A 26,655-nucleotide genomic window follows, 5' to 3' on the forward strand; every position below is an offset into this window, starting at 1 on the left:
GCCTTTTCTTCTACAACCACAGTTGGTCTCCTGGAAAGAAGGTGGCTGGAACCTCGAAGTATCCCCTAGATGGTTATAGCTATAGTTAGCATCACCCTCCCTCCCTATTCCTCATTCCCCACACCCTCCACCCCCAGCAGAAGTGACCAAACAGAGACTTCTGAACACATTTATTTGATATGTCGAGTGGAGAGAGGAGTGATTTAGGGTTACTCCCCACTTCTACCTGTGGGGGTGTTCATAAGCTCAGACAGACAGAACAGCAGCTTAGAGCCCATGACCCACCTCCTGGAAAAATGAGACAACCTGTTGTATTGGTTGGGGGAACAGGATGGGAAGAAAAAGCAGGAAGCTGAGAAGTAAAGCTGAGAGCAGGAAGGGCAGCAGCAGAACTGAGGCTGGGGATTGCTGCAGCAAATTCCCAAGGAGAGTGAAGAAGATATCCTGAAAAGTGGTTAGGGCTGGAAGCAGGGTGTGAACAAGGAGCCAAGCCTGGAGAGAGAAGCAAGACCTGCAGAATGGGGGTGGGATATTCACGAAGAGGGTAGAGTGTCCAAAATCATGAGTGGGCTGTGTTGCAGGGCATACATGGAAAGCAAGGGGTTACTATTGCAGGAGGTCAAAGAGATTGGATATTACTCATAAGTAGGGGCTCCCTAACGCTTCTGAACAAATGCAAGTGAGCTTGGGACCCTTTTGGGGCCCTAGCACAAATGGTTCGGTGTGTGAGTAATTCCCATATGCATGTGAAGTGGCCAGGGCATGAGTGCATGTGTCTATATGACCAATAAATAAGAGTACTTACCCTTCCCTGCAAGTGCAAGTACTGTGCTTGTAGACACATGTTTACCCATGTGTGCGTGCGCCGAGCCCATGAGCACATGCAACAGACCCCTATGTCCGAGGTGTGTGTGTGAGCTGGTTCTTCCACCCTTCCCAAGGTCTTGATCCCCACCCTCCTTGGTTCCTCTCACTCCTCTCAGCGCCCAGGCTCCCCTGGCCCGCCTAGACTCTGGAAGCCCCCTAGCAGGCGGATCTGCTCAGTCTGCATGGAGTGGCGCCTCACCAACTTGCGCTTGGTCCTGGGAGAGCCTGGCGCCCCCGCCTGGGGAGGGGCGGGCAGCGAAGGCGCCCGACCTCCGGGTTGGGGACGAATGTCAGGGATGGGAGGGTGGGGGCTGACATTGAGCGGGGGCAGGAAACCAGGCCGTGTTTGCGCGATGTGGTCCAGAAGCAACGTCCCCGAGCCCCTCCGCTCCAGCAACCCTGGACTCCGCCTCCGCCCGCTCAACGGAGACACAGCCCCAGGCAGACTCTCCTGGGACTGGCGCGGGGAGGGAACAGAGCCGGCTGGAGGGAGGGTCAGCGGGGAGGCGCTGTATCTGCGGCGCTCCAGGGACGGGCGGCTGCACTCCGGCGAGTCGGGGCAAAGATTTCCGGGGATATCGAGCTCCACCGGCTCCATGCGGCTCAGTTTCTGCCTCAGCCCTGAAGGGGGGCCAGGCTCCTGAGCTTCTGGCGCTGTGTTTCGGCGCGAGAGAGGACCCCCACCCGTCACTTTCTCCGCCCACGGGGGCGGGTCCTCTGGGCCTTCAGTGCTATGACGTCTGGAAAGACGCGGTCGACCTGTCAGGGTCAGGCCGTTGAATTCGGTGGTCAGGCGCTCAATCCCCGGCCTCACTTCGGCAGGAGGGACCGGTTGAGGAGGGGCCACTAGGCCCCAAGGCTCGGAGTTGAGCCTTTTGAGTGGTTTTGGAGGATGACGGGGTGGTTTGGGGAGTGGCTCAGAAGGGGAGGGGTCATCGGGGGGCTTAGGAAGAGGGAATTCAAATACGTCCCGCTTCTCCTCTTCTTCCTGGGTGCGAGGGGATAACAATCCCTGTCCTCCTACTCCTGCAGTCTGCAGTTGGATTTCCGACGGCGACGTGCAGACCCCCGGGCTAAGAGGAGCGGGAGCGGGGTCCTCCACCCCCGGGGACGGTGGGGAATTGAGATACTGCCGGGTCTTCTTGGTGCCCGAGGGCGAGGTGTCGGTGGTGATGATGATGACCTCCGTGCCCTTGGCCTTACAGGCGTCCAGCAGCGTGGCAAGGGTCTCGCGATCCCCGCGGTCCAGGGCGTGGACAAGCGCCGAGGCGCCAGCGTGATCTCGGACTGAAGGGTCTGCGCCATGGGCAAGGAGCAGGGAGGCCACCGCTGCGCCCCCGCCGCCGGCGCAAGCGTGCATAAGCGCCGTGCGCCCTAGGCGATCTGCGATGTTGGGGTCCGCGCCTTGCTCCAGAAGGTAGCGTACCATGCGCGCCTTGTTCTGGGGGTCGTCGTAGCGGGCCCGACAGGCCGCCATTAGCGCAGTCTCCCCTTGGGCATCACCCTCATTCACGTAGGCGCCCCCCTCCAGAAGCAAACGGGCCAAGCGTAGCTTACCCTGACCCACGGCCCGAAGAAGAGCGTGGCCCTCGGTGTGCAGCATAGCTGCCGCTGGGGCGAAAGCACCGATGGAGCCGGGACTGGGACCTGCCGAGGATGGCTAGGGGAGTGGGGGTGGTGGCTGGCAGAGGCCCGAAGGCTCAGTGGCGAAGCCAATCCCTGCAAAAAAGAGAAAGATCTTATTTATTGATTCAGGCAGGGAAACTGAGGCACTGGTGGAAGGATCGGCGTGGGGCGGGGGAGATCTCCCCGGCACTGCACACAGTCCTTCTTCTAACTCCTGCCTTGAGCCGCCCCCATCCCCCCAGCGCATGCCTGAGGAGGTGGGAAGGGTGCACCCGCACTGAAGGACGAGCGCCAGTGCAAATGCGTACGTGCACGCGCAGGGATACCGCACCGCCACCCTCACCCCACGGCTTATCAGACCTTTCCAGCATCCCCCTTTTCTTATCCGTACTTGGAATCCCCCTTCCTAGGATGCTGAACGCCACCCCCCGACACACATGCACCCATACATTCACACACAGTCCCATTCCTAACCTCTTTTAGGTTGCCACAGCCCCACAAACTGAATGGGGGGAGGGAGGCAGCTTGCGTTTGGGACCTAAAACGGGTAGGGGGAGAATTGCGGGTTTCTTTTGCCCCTGCTACATTCTCCATCACTCCTTGCTCTTTCCCCTTCCCAGGCTGTGCACCCAAATAGATACCTGTAAGTCCGCAGAATCTCCTCCGGGCCAGGACTGAGGCCAGGGCCACGGGGCAGCTGGGGTGGCGGAGCCGGGTTCCTGGGGGCCCACATGGCGTGGGGGTGGGCACCCGGATTCCCTGGGTGTCAGTATCTGCGCCCGGGCACAGAATCCTGGTCCCTCCTCCCGGTGCGCCCCGGGCACAGCGCCGGCTCGGGAGGAGAGAAGCTGGGGGGGGGGGGGGGGCGGAGCTCTGCCTCTATTTATAGCCTAGTCTCTGAGGGTGGGGGCGTCGGGCACCAAACCGTTACCCCACTCATGCACACATAAACCCTCAAAAGCTAGAGGCTCCAATCCTGATTTCCCTTGCTTAGCCGACCTCCCCTCAGTCACAACAAACCTAAGTGTTCCTTAGGAGACTCCTCCGCGACCCAGACTGGGACCATCCTAGTTCTTCGCTGAGCTTCAGCAGATCCCCATTCTCCGAGCTTGGTGTGTTGATGCGCGCCTGTGCGCCAGATCTGACCTGCCACACACAGCACATGGCACACTGTGCAGAGGGGTGGAGAGAGGCGATGGCGATCCACAGCCGGGGTCCTTACTGTGCAGAGCGAGGCAAGAGTTGTGGCTGCCTTCTCGTAGTTTAAATGTCAGGGGGAGCTGGAGTCACACAGCGATACATCTTCATTCCACCTCCCCCCAAACGGAACATGTACCACAAATAAACTTGGACCTCAGCTCCCTTGTACAGACCTCTTAGATAAGTATGAAGAGGTTGGCTATCTGGGATCATTTTTAGATACAGCAAGGGGCATTCCCAGTTGTCTCCTCTCCATATTCTTGGAGGGGTGGGAAGGAGAGAGATAGAAAAGGGGCAGAGAAGAGTGAACCTTGTAACACATCCTCTCTCATTGCATCTCTTTACTCTCAGTCTTGCTTAGAATCATTATTTTTCCATCTCACTTAAAGGTCTCTGTTTGAATCGCTCCTTAAAGTCTTCTTCTCCCTGTCTGTAGCAGTCGGTTTCTCTCGCTGTCTGTCTCTGCCTCTCCTCACCATCTGCCCTGTCTCCATGGTTACCATAGCTTCCATCTGCATATTTTAGGAATGAGTTTGTGTCCAGCTGGAAGGCATCAGGGGGAGTGGGAGGGGGAGTGAGGAAAAAATCCTAAGGATTTGGAAAACTCACCTGAGGTAATTCAGAGGCTGGAGGCCCCCAGACACAAGATACAATGTTCCTGGAGAAGGGGGAGAGAGAAATATTTGCAGGGAAGCCACCCATTTTTACTAGCTGCCATTTATTGGAAACCAACCATGTGCCAAGTACTTTACATACATTATCTCCAATCCTCACAACAACACTATAAAGTAGGAATTATTTTCTTGTTATAGATGAAGAAACTGAGACTTAGTAAAGTGAAGTAAGTTCTCCAAAGCCTCACAGCTCTGTTTCTGTCCTATTCCAAAGACTTTGTGCTTGCCACTCCACCTACAGCCTTCCCAGTCCAGAGGCTTCACTCCCAGGGCCATTTTCCCTGACGTCTGGGTTATTGTTCTTAACTAACTCCTAGATTCTATCTCTACTCTGAACTCTTTCCCTCTGGTTTTTTTTTTTGCGAAGTGGGACTCCTCCTCCCGTGCCCCCTTTTACCAAGGGCTAGGAGGAACTGGAAGGCAGTGGGAAATGCAGGAAACACTGGATTCCTTCCCTGTCTCCTCAACTCTGGTTATCTGATTCCTAATCCTTCCTTTCCCAAACCCTCTTTCCATCTTCTCACAGACATGGCAGCAATCCACAGGAAAATATTTTTCTAGAAAAGAAATATTCATTGGTGGTGCTGGAGGGAGGCAGTGCAGGATTGAAGGGAAGGTTGAAGTAAAGAAGGAGAGGCCCAGTGTGAAGACAGAGTCACAAAAAGAACGACGCCTAAGAAGCAGGTTTCACAGAGGTTTATTTCTCTGTGTAAGCTCCCTCAACAGAGTCCCTCGGTGAGATGTGAGAGTCAGGTTCCCTCTGTGAACTGTCGCTAGCCAAGGGGATCCTCCATCTGAGATGAGGTGTGAAATGACTGACCCTTGGTTGATTCTGCAACTCCATCTCTCTCCTCACCCGGCTTCTCTAGCCTGAGTTCCGGCGAACTCTCTCCCTCCCTCCACTCCTCAGCTTCAAGTGGGCGGACCTCCCTCCTCGGCTTCTCCAAGATTGGCCGGGAGAACTCACCAATGGGGAGCTCTGGGAGGCGGACCTAGAACGCCAACAGCTTGAGGAAGACCAGCAAATTTCAAGTTGGCTGCGGCGTGTTTTCCGCGTGGGGGAGGGGCAGCAGGTAAGGCCCCGACTTGGTGGCTCTGACCTGGTTCCGTTCCACACCTTCCGAACTAGTTCACCAAGGCCAAGCTGCTAGATAGACAACGCTTTCCGGCAGCCTGTTGGATCAGCCCGCTTCTAGTTCCCTACCCTTTTCCTCTGGGCTCCCATTGCTCTGTTGATTTTATGCCAGAGAACCGTAGTTTTCTTTCGCGCAAAGGGGAGTTATATTAAAGGAGAAAGTGAAAGACTCACTCTGGTACCTCTGACTCTTTGCTATGGGGTCAGCTTCCCCTAAATCTATTACTGTTAAGAGCCTGACAAACTCCTGTTATCTATCAAGACTCTGATGAAATGTTACCTTTACCTGTAGCTTTCCTGGTTCACCTTTTTTTGCAGAATTAATTGTTCCCCAGTCTGAGGATAGCATTGTAGGCATACCTCTGTTGGAGCACTTAGTGCTCAATCCCTCTTTAATGTTTCTATTCTTTTTAGAATATAAGGTTTTGTAGGGCAGGTTCTAATATTTAATACACAGTGCCCAATAAAGGTTAATTGGATGGAATTAATTGGGGAGGAAGAATTTAAACTCCTGATGTAATTAGGGAAAAATTAATAAAAGATAAAACAAAATACAATACAGTATATAATTATGACCTCTTAAATTAGTGTTTCATAATATAATTGCTCCCACAGTCTAGAGAAGGGAGAAAGCCAAGAGGACTGGGATGGTGAGGGGAGGCTTTAGGAATCACAAAGTCTTAAGTTTGGAACAGACCTTAGAAATCATGTATTCATTCATTCATTCATTTTTAAGCAAATATTTATTGAGCATCTACTATATGCCAGACATAATGCTAGACAATGGGGATCATAGTGAATCCTCTACTTTAGATATGCATTCTTCCTTTGATAAACCATATTTAGTAAATGGTTATCCAGCTTCAGTTTAGACTTCTTAGTAAAAGAACTTCCTATCTCACTTTGTTCTTCAATCAGTATCTAACAAATAAAACAAATACGTGGCTCAACAAAATGCAATCCACATTTCCACTGTAAAAGAGGAAGAGCTGTCCTAGTGGTAACATTCTTAAAGATAAAGAAAATCATCCCTTTTGTTTTCTGATTATAGAAGTAATATACATTTATCCTAGAAAACTTGGAAATACATAAAGGTATAAAATATCTATTATTTCATGACCGTGATATAGTGTTATTATTTTAATATGTACCCTTTCAAGTTATTTTCTGCTTGTATACATATGTATACATCTGTGTGTTTGTGTATATATTACACACATAGGGCCATACAACAAATACAACTTTATATCATGCTTCCCCCACTTTACATTATATTGTGAACATTTTCTGCCTTTAAATATTATTTGAAATAATTATTATGTCTACATAATGGTCTAAGATGGATGTTTGATTTTTTTTTAACCATTCATTTTTTTGTTGGACCATTTAGGTTATTTCAGAATTTGTGCTACCATGGATAGCTCTTTGATAAACATGCTTTTACTTATATCTCTGACTATATATCTGATGATTTCTTTAGGATAAGTGTTTAAAGTGGGATTACTGGGTTGAGGATATAAACTTTTAAAAGGCTGTAGATTCAAGGGGTCAAATTGCTCCCCCAAAAGACTGTGTTTATAGTCCTTCCAGTAAGGTATGAGAGTGTCCATCTCAAAAAAACCCATGGCAGCCTGATTATTTTTTAAATCTTTGTCAATTTGATAGGTAAAGAATGGTTTTATTGGCTATTCTTTTCTTAATTGCCTATTTGCACATTTATTCTATTCATGTTCTTTGCACATTTATTCTACTGGGGTGATTTTTTTTCGTTTGGATTTCCATGAGTTCTAATATGAGTGTTAACTCCTTGTCTTATTTATTACAATTATAGCAAACTGTAAACATTAGAGTGCTCCAGGCCTCAGTCCCTGGATCTCTTCTTTTCTCTCTTCACATCCACTCCTTTAGGAATCTCACCCAGTCTCATGGCTTGAAACATTTGTATACTGAGAACACCACTAGAATGTAAGCTCCATTTAAACTCCATGGGTGCAGGAGTTTTTTGTCCATTTTGCTCACTGATACATCCCTAGCACTTAGAACAGTGCCTGGCACTTAATAAGAACTCAGTAAGTATTCATTGAATGAATTTAGATGGTTTTTAAATTATTATTATTCCCATTTTACAGATAAGGAAATGGGTTTACAGTTATTAAATAAATTGCTGAAGGTTGTATAGCTAGAAAATGACTGAACTGGGATTCAAATCCATGTTCTTAACCACTACATGTACTGCCCTTCTTAAATTTGATGTAATTGTTTTTCTGTATGTTCTGTTGAAACCTGCTTCATAGTAACTTCTACCACATCACACAGTTATGCTTAATTGGGAATGAGTATAATGTACATGAGATGTTGTGGTTTGCAGGGGAAGGAGAGTACAGGGGTAAACACTAGGGAGGGTTGATGTTTATGGAGGAGCAGTCTGGGACCAGGTTATGGGAAACCTTAAACATCTTCAAGAATTTAGACTCAATCACAATCTTAAATAGAAGAGACTCATTGGAGATTCCTGAGCTGAGTGGGGTACAGATAGTTTACAGTTTCCCAACCAGTTTAGTGCCTTAATTAACTAAAGTTTTGTCTTCTTTTTACCCCACATCCTTGAGGGTCACTTGGTTAGTATGTGGAAATGGAGTTAGATTTGTCTAACCTGAAAGTTCATGGCCTTTTCTTAACTCCTCACTGCTTTGCAGTCAAAACAGCTCCTGTGTCCACTGCTAGAACTGTATCTATCAGGTGGAAAGACATCTAAGCTGTCTAGTTAGAGTGTCTTTTCCCTTGAAAGGGCTTGAAGACATGGTGGCAAATTCTTACTACTTCTCTAGTGTCCATAAGACATCCTCTCTCCTCTAATGTGTTCTTTAAGTCAGATCACAGTTTAATCTATTAACTAACAGCCATCTTTTCCTGACATTTTTCTTGGCACTTGGACTTGAAACTTTCCAAATTCCTCAGGCACACATTTTCCCACCTCTCCTTCCTGCTGCATATTATTAATCTCATCTACTATGCTGTTTTACTATATTTTTAATTTTTTAATGAATATTTTTTCTTATTACAAAAGCAGCCCCTATTCAGTACAGGAAAAAAAAAAACCCATAAAATACACATCATCAAAAAACCCCCAAAACCCATCACCTCCAATTAACCAATGTTGATTTTTGTTGTATATCCTTCAAGAACAACTTTTTAATTCATATATCTGGGTGGGTGTATGTGTTTGACAAAACAGATTACCTTGTACATATTTTAAAATCTTTTTTTCCCCCTAACTAATCTTTAGTGGAGTGCATTTTGTTGAGCCATGTATTTCTTGTTTTATTTGTTGAATATTGATTGAAGAACAAATATCCCAAAATGGAATGACCTGCAAAGTGAGAGAGGGAGTTCTCTTATTAAAAAGTTTAAATTGAAGGTGGATAACAATTTACTAAATATGGTTTATCAAAGGAGGGATGCAGGTCTAAAGTAGAGGATTCAATATGATCCCCATTGTCTAGCATTATGTCTGGCATATAGTAGATGCTCAATAAATATTTGTTGAAAGAATGAATGAATGAATACATGATATCTAAGGTCTGTTCCAAACTTGAGACCTTGTGATTCCTAAAGCCTCCCCTCACCATCCCAGTCCTCTTAGCTTTCCGTGGGAGGAATTATATTATGCATCACTAATTTAAGAGATCATAATTCTATACTATATTGTCTCTTGTTGCTCCATAGCTAACATATTGTTAGTATGTGCCCTTAATATGATGTGATGAAAATGGCTCTTCATCTCTGTGATCTTCCTCCCTGAAACACACAACCCCAGTCTAATCAAGAGAAAAACATCAGAAAAATTCAAACAGAGGAACATCCTATAATACACCTAACCAGTACTCCTTAAAACTGTCAGGGTAATGAAAGACAAGGAATGTCTGAGAAACTGTGAATTTTGAATTGCTACTCAAGTTTCTTGCTTTTTTTTATTAAGAAAATTTATTTCTTAAAACAGTTTTAGATTTACAGAAAAACTGAGCAGATAGTACCGAAAGTTTCCATATGCCCTGGCACCAGTTTCCCCTATTATTAATGTCATATATTAATATGGTATACTTGTTACAATTAATGAACAAATATTGATACATTATAATTATTCAAGGTCCATACTTGATTTGGAGTTCCTTAGTTTTACCTAATGCTCTTTTTCTGTTCCAGGATCCCATCCAGGATACCACATTATATTTAGTTATCATGGCCCTGTTATGTATGGAATATGTCTATACATACATATACTTACATGCACAAACATATATGTATATGTATGTATACATACATAACTGAAATTGAGAGGATCCATATGCAAATACTAATAATGATTATTACTACATCATGGTCATGAAATAATAGGTATTTTTATATATACCTTTATGTTTTTCCAAATTTTCTAGAATAAATATATACTACTTCTATAATGAGAAAACAAAAGGAATGGTTTTCTTTGTTTTTATGAAGGTCACCGCTAGGACAGCTCTCTCTCTTTTACAATGGAAGTGTGACCTTTCCTTGTTTTTGATGACCTTGACAGTTTTGAAGAGTACTGGTCAGATATATTATAGGATGCTCCTCTGTTGGAATTTGTTGGCTTTTTTCTCCTGATTAGACTGGGATTATCAGTTTTGGGGAAGAGGATATCACATCATATTAAGGGTACATACTAACAATATGATTTAATTTTGTTCATGTTGAAACCTTGGTCATCTGACTGAAGTAATGCTTGTCCAGTTTCTACACTGTAAAGTTACTCCCCCCACCTTTCCAAAATTGTTTTGGACAAAATTCCCTATACACAGGCCATACTTAAGGAGTGGGGAATTACACTCTCCCTTTTTAGGGTGGAATCTACATAATTTATTTGGAATTCTGCATGAGAAATTTGTTTTTTCTCTACCACGTATTAATTTGTTCAAACGTTTATTTATATCAGTATGGTCTCTTGGATATTTATTTTATACTTTGGTGTTATAATCCAATACTACTTTATTGCTCAAATTGTTCAGGCTTTGGCCATTGGGAGCTCTTTCAGTCGACTCTTATGCCCCTTTGACACAGCCCCATCAATGTGTGTGTTGTGTTTTTGAGCACTTTCTTCCTTTCTGGCACTACAAGATGCTTCAGTCTCATCTTGTATATTTCCTGCCCCAGTCCTAGAATCAGCCATTTCTCCAAGAAGCCCTGGTTCCTTTTATTGGAAAATGGTATTAGGAGCCAAGATCTGGGTGCTAGGTATCTTCCCTGCTACTGGGATTTCATTTCCTTCAAGTTTCATTTTCATTTGATGACTTTCTTTATCCCCCATGCTATCTGACTGCCTTCTCAAAAATAATGACAAGAGGCAAAGTTCAGTTACGGTAGCAGGAGGAACTTTCAGTTCATCACAGTGGAATGGGCTGCCTTGGAGAGGAAAATGGACACCCTCTCTTTAGGAAAATGCCACCAGAAGCTGAATGACCAACAACTTACAGAGGGTAGTACTGTACTGGGAGGGCGTTTGGGCTAGAAGACTCCATGGGTCCTTCCATTCTAAGATTCTGTGTTTCCAGGTGGTGTTTAAAAAGATCAACTTGATTGTAATGGCTCTTATCACATACATCCCCACCCCCAATCAAAGGACAGTGAGACTGATGACTCATTCCTGTTCCCTCCCAGTGTCTGGCACACTACCTTTTTCATGGTAGATGCTTAATAAATGTTTTGTTGAAATGTATTGCATTAGATTGAGTTTAGGCCTGGTTGGGTTTGGAAAGTGAGGGAGAGAAAGAATTCAAAGATCATATGTAGATATGCAGATGGTGATAAACATCAAATTAACTTAGGGGCGTAGGAAAGTTTTATCCAAGGGTCTAGTCACTTTCCTCATTGCGCTACAGTCACACCATATTGCAATTATCTGTCCTGTTGGAACCGTGTCTCATCCATATTTTATATTTTTAGAAATACCTTGCTTGGCACTATGCCTTCTCAAAATTTGTTGAATTAAACTGGCTTTCCAGGTCTCTGGGAGAAAAGATTGAGTGTCTTGTACCTCCCTGGCTTCCTGTCTGTTCTACTGTACTTTTTCTCTGTGTTTTTGTCTTTATCAGGTTTTTCCTATTGGATGTCTGAATCCCCAGGCCCCCTCCATCATGGCCAGCCGGGGTGGGGGCCGGGGTCGTGGCCGTGGCCAGTTGACCTTCAGCATGGAGGCTGTGGGCATTGGAAAGGGGGATGCTTTGCCCCCACCCACCCTGCAGCCTTCTCCACTCTTCCCTGTGAGTGTCTGCCCTCCTTTCCCAAGACTCCCATATGCCCCTGGCTGACTGTGTATGATCCTGGATTCCTCCTGAGCCATCATAAAATCATCCTCATCTTGCCCCTCCCTGTCTGTATACTCCCACCTTATATGGGATGTTTTCCAGACAAGGAAGTGTCTACCCTCACTTTTTACATTCTCAGCTCCCCAGCTTTCAAAATGCTGTGTTGTTCCACCCATTTGCCTTGGTCCTCTGCTCAGTGGGAGCATTGGATTGAATTGTGGGGAGAGGAGAGGCCCTCCCAGATTTGTACTCCAGCATGTTCTCCCTGAATTGACCATTGCCTCTGCCTCCTTAGCCCTTGGAGTTCCGCCCAGTGCCTCTGCCCTCAGGAGAGGAAGGGGAGTATGTCCTGGCACTGAAGCAGGAGCTTCGAGGGGCCATGAGGCAGCTCCCCTACTTCATCCGGCCTGCTGTCCCCAAGAGAGGTCAGTTGGAATGCTAGTATCATGTTCTGAGTGCCTTCCATGAGTAGTGCCCTATACTTAGCACCGCTGGGGCCCAGAGAGGCCAGAAGAGGCACAGAAAGCTCACTGCCTAACTGGGGAGATCACAGTAGTTACCCCTGCATTTGAAATGCATTATGGTATCCGTGGTTTGTTTTGAGTCTCACACTAGTCTTGGACAGTAGGAGGTTAAGTATTAAGATGCCCATTTTACAGATAGAAATGAGGAGATGTATTAAAATTTTTAACAATCTGGATATTGCAGGTACCAACCAATCAGAAGAACTTGAGAAGGGGTCTCTGAGAAGCCCTGTAATTAAAATATTACCCCTTTGGTTTGTGGATCATGAGAGGTCAGGGAGCCAGGAGGGACTGGAGTACAGGATGTACTTAGGAGGTCTGGGATAGTGGATATTTACCAACTGGTGTGGAAGTACAGTATTTCAATGTATTGACAACCAGTGCTTTCCTCCTAAGCCCTAGAAGCTAAAGTTCAGAGAGATGAAACAATTGCCTAAGTTAGTCTCATTAACGAGGAGTAAAGGGAACACTGAAACCCTCGTTTCTTGCTCTAGTATACTTTCCACTGTACCACACTACCAGTCAATATAGCCATGCCTTTGCATTAAGGGAGATAACAAAAACATTGTAATTTGAGGTGGCAAAAGGACAGGTTAGAAGAGTGTTGAAGGTCCTCATGGAAGCTGACCCCCTGGGCTCTGGGTCTGGGGTGAGGAAAAAGGCAATGTCTGAGTTTTGAGAGGGCTGGACCTCAGGAAGAACCCTGTTCTAGGGCTCTGAAAGGATAAAACTTTGACCCTTGACCTCTGATCCCTCAGATGTGGAGCGTTACTCAGACAAATATCAGATGTCAGGGCCGATTGACAACGCCATAGATTGGAACCCTGGTAGGTGATGGGCCCTTTCATTGACCTCCCTTCTTTCAAATGCTTGAGATGCCTCAAGCCACAAGCCACCACCCTATCCACCCTCCTCCGTCTCCACCTTCACCCTATTCAGGAGCCTTAGATGTGCTCCAAAACACTCTCAGACTCTACCTAAAAACCTATTAAATGGCCCCCACTCCTCTGGAGGCATCCAAGCCACAGTTTTGTTCCAAGCAGCTTTGACCCAGCCCCTTCCTTCCTCACCCTTAACCCTGATCCTTACCTGTCCTTTCAAAGAGTCATCATTCATAGGACACCCCAGGGCAGAGTCTTGCTGACTTTTTCATTCCCGCTATTCCTAGATTGGCGACGTCTACCCCGGGAGCTAAAGATCCGAGTACGGAAGCTACAGAAGGAGCGTGAGTGTATCTGGAAAAAGGAGGGAAAGGAGAGGTTTCCTTCATCAGCTGTAGGGCCAAGGCTGCTGGTGGTCTTGCCTGCCCTCCCAATTCCTACCTACCCAGTCTACCCAGTATTGTTGCTGGGTGCCATGGCGGCCACATGAGGGCAGCAGAGTGACATGGTCTATGCAAGAGGGTGGGGTAGAAAGCCATCTAGGAAGTTTGCTCTGATGGTTCACCTTTTGATCCTCTCACCAGGGACCACCATTCTACTCCCCAAGAGGCCCCCTAAGACCACAGAAGATAAGGAGGAGACAATACAGAAACTAGAGGTAAGGAAGAAATGCGCATAGAGACCACCTGGGCCCCAGATTCATTCCTCCCCTTTGGCCCATGTGTGCCTCAATTTTTCCCTTCTGTGAGCTGAGTTTCTCTTCCTATTCATCCTCACATAAGACCCTGGAGAAGAAGGAAGAAGAAGTGACTTCAGAGGAAGATGAGGAGAAAGAAGAAGAAGAAGAGAAGGAAGAGGAAGAAGAAGAGGAGTATGATGAAGAAGAGCATGAAGAGGTGAAGGGGACCTCCTTTCATTCCCCCTTTCTTCCACTCATAAGCTCTGGGGATCTCAACTTCAGAAGGCTGGAGGGCCAAAGGAGATAGTGCCCCCAAAGGATAGCGCCCTCCACTTTACCTGTCCCTAGGCTCTTCTCAAGAGTGAACTACAGCTTGAATGCCGAGTGAACTATAGGCCTGGAATGCTGCGATTGGGAGGGAAGGGGACTGGTACACAGGGATGAAGGAGAATGCTGAAAGCATGCCGACATACCTTTCTTCCTTCCTTTCTTTCTTTCTATTTCAGGAAACTGATTACATCATGTCATATTTTGACAATGGAGAGGACTTTGGGGGTGACAGTGATGACAATATGGATGAGGCTATATACTGAAGAAGGACTCTAAACAATACCCTGGACGTTCATCTCTTTCTTGATTTAGGACACAGAGAGTAGCTGTCCCCTATTATTAGGTTTTGTGAACAAGCAAATCATTTGCTCAGAATCCAGATAACCTGTTTGGTCCCTGGGGATAGGAATAGAGAGTGACCACAGATAGCTCTCCTTTCTACCCTTCCCCTCCCTCTCTCCTGTGGTATTGTATCACCTCTGATATCTTGGGGAAAGGACAAAGGACCAATGTCTTAATTGTATGAAAGTGAGAAAGGAGGGTCGAAAGAAGGACTGGAATCATTAGAGCTGAGACAGCTGTGCACATGCCCCTACCCATTTATAGTTCTTTGTGGAGATAATTGGGGGTGCAAGCAGTTAGGAGGAATAAGGCCAGTTTTATATTTTTAAATAAAATGTTTTTATCTGTCTCTCTGTCCAGGGTGAAGCCTAGTGGGAGAGGGCTGGAGGAATGAAGGGGATGCCTAGTAAGCCATTCTTCTTTCCTCACCTGTTAAGAGTCCAGTGTGACACGCTGGGGGTTACAGCCTTCCTGTCCTTTGCCCCTTCCCTCCTACCCCCATGGTGGGACACCTAATCCCCATCTAGCTCTGCCAAGGCACATTCAGGAGCTCATCTGCAGGGCTGCGCAGAGAGAGTTGTATACAGCCCACGCCCTGAAGACCAGCTGGCTTCTGGGCTTCTGGTCCTCAGGCAGTGGGGACGACATGATTCACGTGTGTTCACATGTGTTCACAGGGACACAGGCCCTCACTTTCCCACGCTTGACCTTGATCTTGTCCTTGTTTACAAGGAATGATTACAACTATTTTTGTGGGGAGAGTCAAGAAAGCCAGGTGTGGGGAGGGAGTAGGGAGGAAGTGCCGATTCTTCTTCAGCACGCTCGCCCTCTTCCAGGCCCTGGAGACCCCACTTTGAAAGGTGTGTCTGTGAAGCAGGAGCCCCCTAAATATCCTATTCTCCACTTCCGGAAGCTGCCGTGTGGCTGAGTTGCAGTTTCCCTTCTGTGGAATTTAGTTCTTCCTTTGTGGAATTTAGTTAGCCTTTCTCTCACTCCCTTCTTGTGGGGAGGGGGAGGGGGCAGGCAGTGTTGCTTTACAGGAAGTAAGGAGGGTGCAGAGGAAGGGGGTGACTTAGGGACACTCAGCTCTGAGATGTGCATTCTCACCCACACAGTTCTCCCTTGGGTGAGGTCACTTCCCTGGGCTCTGATTGGCTTCCGAGGAAGCCCTAGATGTACTGATTGGTTCCAGCCACTTGACATGCAACAGTCACGGGCAAGCTGCATGTCCAGAATAGGGACTGGATAAGGAGGCAGGAACAGATAGCTGGGATGCTGTCATAGCAACCTTACTAAACATTTGAAAGCCATGAAGATGGGATGTAGGAGAATCTTCAAGAAATTCCCCAGCCATATTCAGGTAGGCAGACTGAATTCCCTATGGCATCAAGTGATAGAGACTGGCAGTCTAATGTTAGATATTTCTGACCCAATTGTAAAGAATGAATAGGGGCTGTGACTCCATTGAGGGAAAGCACCTTAAAAGCCTGGTTTGGGTGTGGTAGTAGATGTTAAGGTAGGAGCCAAGAGAACAGAGAAGGAAACAGGAATAGAAATAGAACATTCCAGAGTTATTGAGCAATTTGGATGATTGATGTGTTCCCTTTTCTAGTTCTCTGAGGTATTGTGTGAGTGGAGTAGGGGGAGGGGCCAGGGGACCTGTCACTGGGGTTTCCCATAGTCACACTGTAGCCTGTGATTGTAGCTAGGGAGAAATGAGCAGAAAACAAAAATAAAAGACCCTGGAAAATCTCCTTTACCTTTCTCCTCTGCATATACACACATACCAGACCTAATCTGGTTAACTATGTTTGTGTCTATGTTGGGGGCACAGTTGACCTCCTAAATCCCACCTAATGCCAGCATGTGTACTCAAAAGAGTGGGAACAAAGAAGATTCTAGACAAGAGACAGTAGAGGAGAACTGAACACACCCCTGCCCCCACCTGTATACACACACATCCTTTTCCCATGAAACAGGGGAAGGATAAAGGTTAGAGTGGCCTCTTGGGATCAGTTGTACTTCCTCAAAGACAAAGTGTCAGAGAGACCAGACCATTCTTGGACTCTTTCCTATCTGGCCTCCTGCCCTTCCTGGCAGGTGACCTTGCTGAACAAAGCCAGAGACAGGGGACCCAGCAGCTTCCCCAGATTCCGGAACAGTTCCAGGAATGAGCTAGACTGTTTCCATTGACCTTTCCCCTACTTTCCATAGGTTCTATTGGGCAGGCTGAGGCAGGAGCCTAAGACTCAGTAAATAGAGTCAGGGCTGCTAGTCCTCCGGAGGACCACCTGAAAGGGTAGAGGTCCAAGCACTACTTGTAAACATTTAGAGAGGCCCCACGTGGTTCTTGCTCAGCCCTGTACTGCGTGCCTGCTTATGTTGAATAGATTGCTCCCATGCCCACAGCCTAGGCTGCTCTGGCCCCAGGCAGGGTAGGTTCTCAGTCAAGAATCCTATCCTTCCATACCCCATGTTCCATCCCTAGCCTACTGGTCCCCTCCCACCTCGGGCAGGAAGCTTGAGATTGGGGTCTGCAAATTTAAGCTCAGGGACTCAAGTGATTTGAGGGAGGGCTGAATGAGAGACCTGGTTATAGCATGCAGTTTAGAAGATTGGGAGTAGAGACCAAAGAAAATTGGAGGGTCAAGTATTGGGTGGACAGGACACCCATGGTTGGTGAGGTAAAGACATGTATTTTCCTCCGTTCATTTTTATTGCTGTTTGAACTGTGAAAGGAACGAAGGGTGGCTTGTAGGCCTAGGCTAGTTTAAGAACTAAGCCAAAGGGAAAAGCTGCCATCTCAACTGGGCAAAGCACTGGTTTATGGTCCTAGTTTCACCACTCCATAGCTTTGTACCCTTGGGAAAGTCATGTAGTCTCCAAGCGTCAAATTCCTCATGTATGAAAGAGAATTTGAGTTAGATGTCCACTAGGAAATCCTTCAAGCTGACGTTGATCCACCTGCAAGAATCCAGATGGTTCTGAGAACAAAGGTCAGGATGTGTCCAGCTTTTGCTGAATTCATTCCGTCTGCTGGATTTCCCCACCTTATTCTCAGTTGGGCAGGCTAAACATACCTCAGGCAACTAGCCAGTCCTTTCCAGGAACCTGCTTCAGCCCAAGTAGCAGAAGGATCAGCAAGTCCATTAACTAGCAAGGAAGGAGACACCCCTGCAGCAGAGTTCAAGGTCACGATCAGCAAGCCAGGACTCAAATCAAGCAGGCCACCAAGGAATTTCTGACTAAGGAAGGGGCCTGTGGGGCAGGTCCTCCCTATCTCCCCTCATGTAGCATGTCTGGCCAGAGGACAGAGAAGAGAAATGAGCTAGACAGGAATAGTTCAGTTAGCTAATCTGGCCAGACCAGTGGTGACCCTTTCTCCACTGACCTTTCCCCTACTGAGACTCACTTTTTCCCCAAGGTCATTTGGGACCAGAAAGTGGGAAATAACAAGTTCTAGTTTCCTAGTATCGCCTCAGAAAGTTATTTGCCTTATTCCCAACAGGACTTAATTTGCCATTGTACTCCGGAGGGAAGGGAGGTTCCCCCTGCAACTCTAATGGGAGTCAGTGGAAAGACAGTGATCCAACCCTAATTGCAGGACCTGAGAGGCTAAGTGCGATCACCCTGGGCACCCAAAATTTGGGGGGAAGGAAGCCAGGGATTCCTCAGACCCAGTCCTGACCAATGCAGGGAGGGGCTATGCCCCGGTGACCTCTGACTCTGGGACTGTTCTTCATTCTCAAACCTCTCCTCCTCCTGGAATTCTCAGCTGTGGGCTGAGGTTCCCAAGACTTGGACCCCCGCCTCTCCTTGAATCTTCTCCATTCTCTAATTCCATTTCCCTTGGTATAAAATAGACAAGGAGAAATATCCAAATCTTGTGTCTTATGTTCTCTGTTACACTCAGGGCAGCCTTAATAGTGCTAGAATAGGAAGGAGGTTAGACCTGTCTTTGCCTTACCCGAAAGGATTGGGGGGACAAACTAACCTGAGTCATGGACACAGATCTGGGATATTTCCTATCTTGGAGAGAATAGATGAAATCCCATGTGGACAGGGAAAGAAGCCCTGGTACTCATCCTCCTTATGCTCTGCTATGGCCAGAGAAATAGCCATTCTAGAGGGGAAATTCCCTCAACTAAGGAGGTCAAGGTAACTCTTTTACCTCATTTTTCGTGGGCAGGGATGGTAAGAGGATGTGAAACAAAGATGGGGTCAGTGAAAGGAAGGCCAAATGCTGACCGGTCCTTTTCTCAGCCCTCTGCTTCCTGTCTCCAAGCCTCTCTCTTGGCCCTTGGACAGTCTTTCTTGTCTGACCATACTTGGATGCTCTTGGCCCCTCACCTCTCCCTTACTTGGCTCCTGTTTTGAGACTTGCTTTCCATCCCGAGCCACCATTCTAACACCTGTCCAGAGCTATCAGGGATGTTTATAAACTTCTCAGGAGCTGGACTGGGCCAGGTCAGGAGGGGTGGCTGAGAGCCAGAAAGAGAGCTTGTCACTCAGACTCTCTTATTGTCTTTCAGATTCCTTTCCTTTTCTGACTCTCTAACCACATCTTTCTTTCCATGTCTCTCTTTGCCTCATGTCTTTAGCATTATGCTACTTAAATTAGGTTATCAATGGGTGATGTGGTGAGGAATATTTGGAGCCGCAGACTACACACCTTCCAGAATGTCAATTTTACTTTTAAGAGTTGCTGGGGGAAGATAAATTATTCTTATACTAAAATTACACAAATATATTATGCAGTGTGAATCAAAATTTGCACTTTTTAAACATAAAACGGGTACTTCAAAGACATTTCTGGCTTGTGACAGGCTACTTTGGACTGTTCCAGAAGCCCGGGGGAAAATTCAGTTTGCCTAATCTTAGGGGTCCTTCAGAGGAAATATTTGAGAAGAAGCTCTACTTAGAGCAGAGATGACAACCTAAGGCAAAAACCTTAACACCAGACAAGAGCCAAGGGTATAAAGGAGTGAAGCAGGTGAGTGTAATGCAATAGGGAGTGGTGAGAACTGGCAGATATAAGTCTGCCTGACCCTTTTAGCTCTAGCAGGTTGATGCCATGAAGGAATGTGGGCTCAGTGTTACCAAATGTGGTTGCTTTTTAAGGGAAGCCAGAACAATAGATTTTAGTGAGATCTGTTTGTTTTTTTTTTTTTGCGGTATGTGGGCCTCTCACTGTTGTGGCCTCTCCCATTGCGGAGCACAGGCTCCGGACGCGCAGGCTCAGCGGCCATGGCTCACGGGCCCAGCCACTCCGCGGCATGTGGGATCTTCCCGGACCGGGGCACGAACCCGTGTCCCCTGCATCGGCAGGCGGACTCTCAACCACTGCGCCACCAGGGAAGCCCGAGATCTGGTTTTTTAATGTTTACAACCAATTCAAATATTTAGGAAGAAGCTATACAAGTTTCTAAATGCCTGCAAGCTGATTCCACCTATGGGCCCTCGGTTTGCTGCCTCTGACCTCTATCAACATTTCTTCCACTTCCCAAAGGTGTATGTGGTCCAAATCTGGGCTTCCAAGGTCTCAAATTCTGTTCCCAAGAGCTGGGGGCAGTGAGCTTCATGAGGTTACAGGGGAGAATGGAGCTCTCCGGCAGGACAGCTTGGGGAGATAGAACTGAAGAGAAGCCCTTTGGGTACCAATGGCAGGTGACACCTTTCTCCAGCGGGAGAGAAGGAGCCATTGGTCCCTGCCCAACCACCTTTTCCCTGATCTTCAGGGATATGGAGCTAAAAACATCTTGGGGTCTGGAACAGAAACCAAAGATTCCTCAGAGTTGGAAGATGAGACAAGCATGAAAGCCCACGCATAGAAAGAAATGGGAGAACAGGAGATGAAGGAAGGAAGCTGTGAGCCTGGATAGATGAAGGAGGAAGTCAGAATTTAGACAGGTAAACTGGAGAGGGAGGGGTCTTTAGCCACAGAACCATATAAGGGAAACACAGTTCTCACGCTCCTGAACCCCGCCTCCCCTCCCAGCAACTGAAATCCTTCCCCTGTCCATCTGTCCATGAGGTTAAAAATATCTTAGCTGGGTACCCAGCCAGACATTTCCAAGAACCTGTTTACCGACCATCTGATTGACTTGGAGAGGTGGTCAGCAGCTCCATCACCCAACAGGGAATGAGAATGGACCTTGCTTGACATTCCAGGACTCAAGGCCCATGGGTGTCACAATTCTGTCCCCATGTTCTGCCTTTCCTCTTCCTTCTTCCATCACTCCATGGCCTGGAGATGACCAATCAGTTGGTAGTCAGAAAAATCCCAGTCTTCAGTCTGTCCATCCTTTTCGTTACAGGCTCCATAGAAAGTACAGCAGGGTCACACCAAGGGAGAGGTCAGGACAAGACAGGAATAGCCTAAATAGGCTAAATTGGGCCTCATCAGTGGGGCCTCCACTGGCTTTTGTGCTACTCAGTCTAGCCCACCTCAGGGAAATAAATTAAATGAGATGCAATACCTTCAAATAAGGAGTCTGAGAGTTCTTTGTAGTGTCACAAACAGCACTCTCTGTTTCTCAGTTTATCACTCCAAATGGTGGGAAGCTTTCCCCTGGAGTTGTATACTGAAAAGTTAAGAAAGCTCAATTAATTAATTCCCAGAAGGTGATAGAGTTACTCCAGAGGCCTGTGAAGCACGCTGGGAGTATGAGAGAGAAAACTCTAGTGGTCCCAGAGCTATAGCATGGGGGTGTGCAGAGGGCCTGTCCTGGCCTGGGGGTGGGAGTCCCAATAGTGGGCCACCTCTCCCACCACAAAATTAACTACAGGTTGAGTCAGCCTCTGTACAGTGACCTCTTCTCAGACTGTTTTGCTCCCCCAACACAGGAAGGGAATCAAGAGAAGCAAAGAGAGAGTGGTGTTACTTATGATAGGTCAGAGAGGAGGAACAAATTTGAGGACATGCCTGGGAGTGAGCTAATCAAGGCAGTGGTGGTGAATATGCCTCCTCTTTTATTTTAGATAACAAGCAAAATAACTTCGCCATTGTTCTAACTCTTCATATATATATATATATATATATATGTACACTTTTTTTAGGAGAAATAAAGCTGTATTAGTTTGCTAGGGTTGCCAGAACAAAATGCCACAGACTGGGAGGCTTAATTAATTTTCTCACAGTTCTGGAGGCTTTGAGTCCAAGATCAAGGTGTCCACAGGTTTAGTTTCTTCTAAGGCCTCCCTCCCTTGCTTGCAGATGGCCACATTCTTTTGTTTTTTCATTTAATTAAAAAAATTTATTTTATTTTAGGCTGTGTTGGGTCTCCGTTGCTGCACGCAGGCTTCTCATTGCAGTGGCTTCTCTTATTGCGGAGGAAGGGCTCTAGGTGCATGGGCTTCGGTAGTTGTGGCTCACGGGCTCTAGAGCGCAGTAGTTGTGGCGCACGGGCTTAGTTGCTCCGCGGCATGTGGGATGTTCCCAGACCAGGGCTTGAACCCGTGTCCCCTGCATTGGCAGACAGATTCTTAACCACTGCACCACCAGGGAAGCCCCTGTCCACATTCTTGCTGTGTCCTCACATGGACTTTCCTCTACGAGCTGAGTGTGCATGTCTGTGTCCTAATCTTCTCTTCTTATAGGGGCATCAGCACATTGGATTAGGGCCCAGCCATATGACCTCATTTTAACTTCATCACCTCTCTTAAGGCCCTATTTCCAAATACAGTCACATTCTGAAGTACTAGGGTCTGGACTTCAACATATGAATTTATGCGGTTTCAGTTCAGACCATAAGAGCAGCGTCTCCCTGTTGGTTGAAGCAGAAGTCTCTTCTCAGAGGAGAGAGGAGTCTTCCCACATGGCCTAGAACTTGACCCAGCCAAGTCATGACCATGACTCTGATTCCCTGTTGTTTTACCACATGCCTCAGTGACTGAGAGTGTAGGTCAGGGAGTGAAAAAGAAATTACGTCCTTAGTACATTTTCACTAAATATTTCAGCCTTTGTGAGGCCACGTATTCACAAAAGAAGTAAAGAAGTTATGTTTTTGTCACCAAGTGGTTGGCCTTGGAAGGCACCCAACTCACTGAGGAACCACATAAGTGCCTCCAATATGCTGAGGCAAGCCATGAACAGAGGAGCTGAAGACAGTGAGAAATCAGATGTCACATCCTAGTTGGGAAGCAGGTGCATCACCAGGTTAGTTCAATCAAATCCGTGTTATAGGTGCTGGGGTTGAGGAGGGCGTCAGTCCTGGAACACATTATCAGAGAAATTTATATTTTCATATGGCCTCAAGTTACTGGCATCCTCCAGTACTCCCTTTAGCATTTCTTGAAGGGTAGGTGTTATAGTACTGATCTCCTTAGCTTTTGTGTGAGAATGTCTTTCATTTTTCCTCATTCCCAGGTTTCACATGTGGATGACCAGGGTTCACACTTAAAGAACTTTACTATTTTCTTACAGCTACATTGGACCACCAGGAAAATAACTTGCCTGGATATTATTTCTTGCTTTTAATGGTCACGATTTTTGCCAGAAGATGAGACAATGGATGTCCTCCAGCATCACATCTATGTACATATTTCTCTGCAATGTGTCCAGCAGGTCCCACTCTTTGTGGGTGAGTTCTACAAACACGTCTTCAAAGGTCACTGACCTCTAAAGCATCATGGATATTCTGGTTCAGTCAGCATCATTCTTTCCAGTGCCTCCCATGACTTGCTGTATTCTGTTGGTCAGAAGCCAGTCAGTAGCCACTCAGTAGTTGCACAAAGAGTGGAGTTTCCTCACTGGATGTGGATCACAGTCTGTGGCTGGGAACATCCAGAAGTGGGGTTCAGTGTTCTCCCCAAGAACTGGGAAAAGTGGCTGCATTCTGGAAATAACTGAAAGTGATGAAAATCCAGCCTCAATCATCACTGAGAAGGTGGGGATAGACCGCGTGGGGCGGCCGGAAATGAAGGCACGGTGACGGGAGGAGGGTGCATGACCCCTTTTCACAGGTTGGGGCGCGGGCGGGGAGCGTCTTCTTCCCGCAGCCCCGCCAGCCGCCACGCGGGCCCCGAAGCCGCCACATGTGCTCCCGCCACCGCCATGGCGCCTCCCTTCCCCACATATATTTTTAAAATCCTCACTTCTAAGGTTGTTACTATTACTCTTTCCCATTTTACAGATAAACTGTAGCACAGAGAACATTAAACAAGTTGCAAGGTCATACAGCTAGTTAAGTGGTGGAAGTAGGATTTGAATTTAGATAGTTTGGCTCCAGTTGGTGTTGTGCTTAATTACCACACTATACTATTTCTCCTTAATGGTGTAGGGAGACTAATCCCTGAACTTCTTCTAGGCTATAGACTCACCTATTGGGCCAGGAGCTGCAGCCCTGGTTCTGCAGTCATCTCTGAGAGGGAGTTTTTCAGCTTTGGAAATGGAAGTGAACGTAGAGTCAGAACAGAGAATGGGGCAAAAGTTTCTTTCTTTCCACTCCAGAACTATTGAGGTCAGGATGCTTGGGACAGGGGCCGTCAGAGGGTCAGTAAAACATTCTCCTTATCCATCTTATGCATTCCATCACCTAGGGATAGTCCGAGGAAAAAATACTAGGAAGGGGTCTGTATACTACTGAAAGAACTGGGCAAAAGTAACTCTTTTACCCCACTTCATAACCTTCAGCTCTTAGGTGATTGTTTTTTGTTGACCAGGTGTTTGGTCAGATCTTCTCTCCATACTTTTCCCTCCCGATGCCTCAACCCAAGTTATATCCTTGTTTTTCCAGTCTGTTCAGAGTTATCAAGGTAGCCAAGGATCCTGGTTGTGGAAGTATCTGTTGTTTCCTTGTTAATTTTACTTTCTCTAGCTCTTTTCTCTCTTTAGTTTTCTTTCTGTCTTCTCTCAGATCTTCCTATACCAGATTGGGCCTAATGAATAAATGATACTAAGAACTGGATCTCCTCAAATGGCTGTACATGTAGGTTATAGCTCTTTAAAAATTAAAAGTCATATGAGAAGAGCAAAGGAAAGGAAGACCCAAGGTATCCACCCACTTAAGTGGAGAAACAGCTGGGCTGGGACCTAAGGAAGAGTACTTAAGCAAGCCTATGTGCAGATGTCCTGGGGTGGGGTAGAAGTTGTGTATCGAAGGCAAAAGGAAGTCCAGTGGAGACTTTTGTGCTCTAAGGGAGGGATGCGTTTCCTCTGGATGAACAGCTATAGCTGCTTCCTTCCTTCCTCCCTCAGATTTTGCTGTGCTGTTCAATATGATAGTCACTAGTCACAGGGAGCTAACTAAATTTAAAATAAACAGAAATAAAAATTCAGTTCATCAGGAAGAGTAGCCACATTTCAGAGCTCACTAGTCACATGTGGATAGTGGCTACCGTATTAGGGCAAATATAGAACGTTTCCATCATTACAGAAAGTTCTGTTGGCCAGTGCTGGATTTGAGTTATTAGGGTATCAGGAGGAGGTGCATATGTTCTGGCCCTTCAAGGATCAAATCTCTATCAGACCTTGGGTGTAAGTTATCTACCCTCTCCATCCCCTTCTCATATCACGTACCAGTAGCCAGGCTGTATACACAAACAACCAGGCTTTTGTGCTCCATGGTCTCTCCATCTCTTTGTCCTGCCCTCTGGCCTGCTCTTGTCCTTGGTCTATCCCTCCAGTCCCTGCAAAACAAGCTCCAGAAAAACTTTTCCATCAACTTTGACTTAGTTTTCTGGTCACAGAGTTGAAAAAGGGCGGAGGCACTAAATTCTTGAACAGGTAAGAAAAGGAGGCAGAGGTGAGAGTAAAGGTCACAGTCACCATGGCAGCAGAGCTAGAGACTGACACCTTGGTAAAAAAAAAAAACGACAACGGCCAGTAGAGAGCAAAAGAGCTGCTGAGAATGAAAGATAGATGCAGACAAAGATTGAAGTGGAAAAGAATCTTTTCAATCCTACTTTCTGTTCAATTTACATTGATTTTATGAACTTCCAGGAGCCTGAGGTCTGGAATTACTATGTGGAGGTCCATAGAAAAGCCAACCCCCAAATAAGGGCTAGGGCTAGGACTAGATTTGTCTGCAGATTTAAATGAACCAGAAATCAGAACGTACTCTAACCTCTGCCATCTCAGGGTTTCTCATCACTAGTCACTCCTAGTCACTCCTTTCGGAATAATAAAAATCATTTCAATTAGAGGTGGAATTGCGCCATCAATCTGTTATTACTCTACAAGGAAGTAACAGAAACTGCTGAAGCATATCATAAGGAATGAGGGTTGGTTTGAATATTCAGCAAACATTTACTACGTTATGATCGTGTACTTGGATACGAACTGTAATGGGAGCTGCAGAGATAAAAAAAAAACGGTAGCTGCATTCAAATAACTTGATGGTCAGGGGCTTCCCTGGTGGCGCAGTGGTTGAGAGTCTGCCTGCCGGTGCACAGGACACGGGTTCGTGCCCCGGTCCGGGAAGATCCCACATGCCGCGGAGCGGCTGGGCCCGTGAGTCATGGCCGCTGAGCCTGCGCGTCCAGAGCCTGTGCTCCGCAACGGGAGAGGCCACAACAGTGGGAGGCCCGCGTACCAAAAAAGAAAAAAATAAAAAAAAATAACTTGATGGGCATAACTAAATCCTTATGTCCTGTATTATGTCTTCCTGCATAAAAACCAGCCTTATACTGGGAAGAAACTATGATGAAACCAAATTTTGAAAAAGACCCATAACCTTTTCCTTCCAAATCCCCTCACAAACTTCATTTCCCTGTATTTCAAGAGCTCATTAAACAAAACAAAAATCAAAGCTTCATGCACTCCAAAGTTGAAGGAATTTAGTAACGATTAACTATAGATGTAGAAAACTAGCTTGGACCACCAGAAGATCCCACTACAGTTCTTTAGTGAATTCGACAAAAGACAATGTAGCTCAAATTCCTTCCCTCTTCACCCCACCAACCCGCATTCTGACTATATTCATTATGGTCAATAGGAAATGGTTTCTCTACAAGGTTTCCAACAATGTGAATTGTGAAGTAGGGGGAAAGCTCCTTTGGGCACATTTTCTTTCTAATAACGTCTTCAACACCATCTCAGAGACAAGAAAACAAAC

The 26,655-nt window shown here is 46.5% G+C and overlaps 2 protein-coding genes across 5 annotated transcripts; one reads left to right on the top strand and one right to left on the bottom strand.

Moving 5' to 3' along the window:
- Positions 1-163: 163 nt before the first annotated feature.
- ANKRD34A (ankyrin repeat domain 34A) lies at positions 164-3,621 on the bottom strand. Of its 3 annotated transcripts, none has more exons than XM_060028751.1 (2): positions 3,514-3,621; positions 164-2,586 (listed from the first exon to the last, which is right to left on the bottom strand). In XM_060028751.1, the coding sequence occupies exon 2, from the start codon at positions 2,468-2,470 to the stop codon at positions 980-982; it is 1,491 nt and encodes a 496-aa protein (XP_059884734.1). In that variant the 5' UTR covers positions 2,471-2,586; positions 3,514-3,621; the 3' UTR covers positions 164-979. The 3 variants fall into 3 exon arrangements, with proteins under 3 accessions (XP_059884734.1, XP_059884714.1, XP_059884724.1); XM_060028731.1 differs by lacking the exon at positions 3,514-3,621 and adding an exon at positions 3,135-3,294; XM_060028741.1 differs by lacking the exon at positions 3,514-3,621 and adding an exon at positions 2,968-2,985.
- Positions 2,251-14,948, top strand: POLR3GL (RNA polymerase III subunit GL). 2 transcript variants are annotated; one of them, XM_060028774.1, is made up of 9 exons: positions 2,251-2,284; positions 5,278-5,440; positions 11,631-11,798; positions 12,139-12,268; positions 13,126-13,194; positions 13,536-13,592; positions 13,833-13,906; positions 14,031-14,144; positions 14,434-14,948. In XM_060028774.1, exons 1-9 carry the CDS (start codon positions 2,256-2,258, stop codon positions 14,518-14,520), a joined length of 891 nt encoding a protein of 296 aa, XP_059884757.1. In that variant the 5' UTR covers positions 2,251-2,255; the 3' UTR covers positions 14,521-14,948. The 2 variants fall into 2 exon arrangements, with proteins under 2 accessions (XP_059884757.1, XP_059884764.1); XM_060028781.1 differs by lacking the exon at positions 11,631-11,798.
- The last annotated feature ends 11,707 nt before the right edge of the window (positions 14,949-26,655 follow it).

The sequence above is a fragment of the Delphinus delphis genome, chromosome 1, assembly GCF_949987515.2.
Source record: "Delphinus delphis chromosome 1, mDelDel1.2, whole genome shotgun sequence".
NCBI classification, from domain to species: Eukaryota; Metazoa; Chordata; class Mammalia; order Artiodactyla; family Delphinidae; genus Delphinus; species Delphinus delphis.

Bases quoted from the DNA above. Each gene is read 5' to 3' on its own strand.
- ANKRD34A (XM_060028751.1), bottom strand. From the start codon at position 2,470: ATGCTGCACACCGAGGGCCACGCTCTTCTTCGGGCCGTGGGTCAGGGT.
- POLR3GL (XM_060028774.1), top strand. From the start codon at position 2,256: ATGTTGGGGTCCGCGCCTTGCTCCAGAAG. The intron at 11,799-12,138 runs GTGAGTGTCTGC...CTGCCTCCTTAG, and splicing joins AGCCTTCTCCACTCTTCCCT to CCCTTGGAGTTCCGCCCAGT. The intron at 13,195-13,535 runs GTAGGTGATGGG...CGCTATTCCTAG, and splicing joins CGCCATAGATTGGAACCCTG to ATTGGCGACGTCTACCCCGG.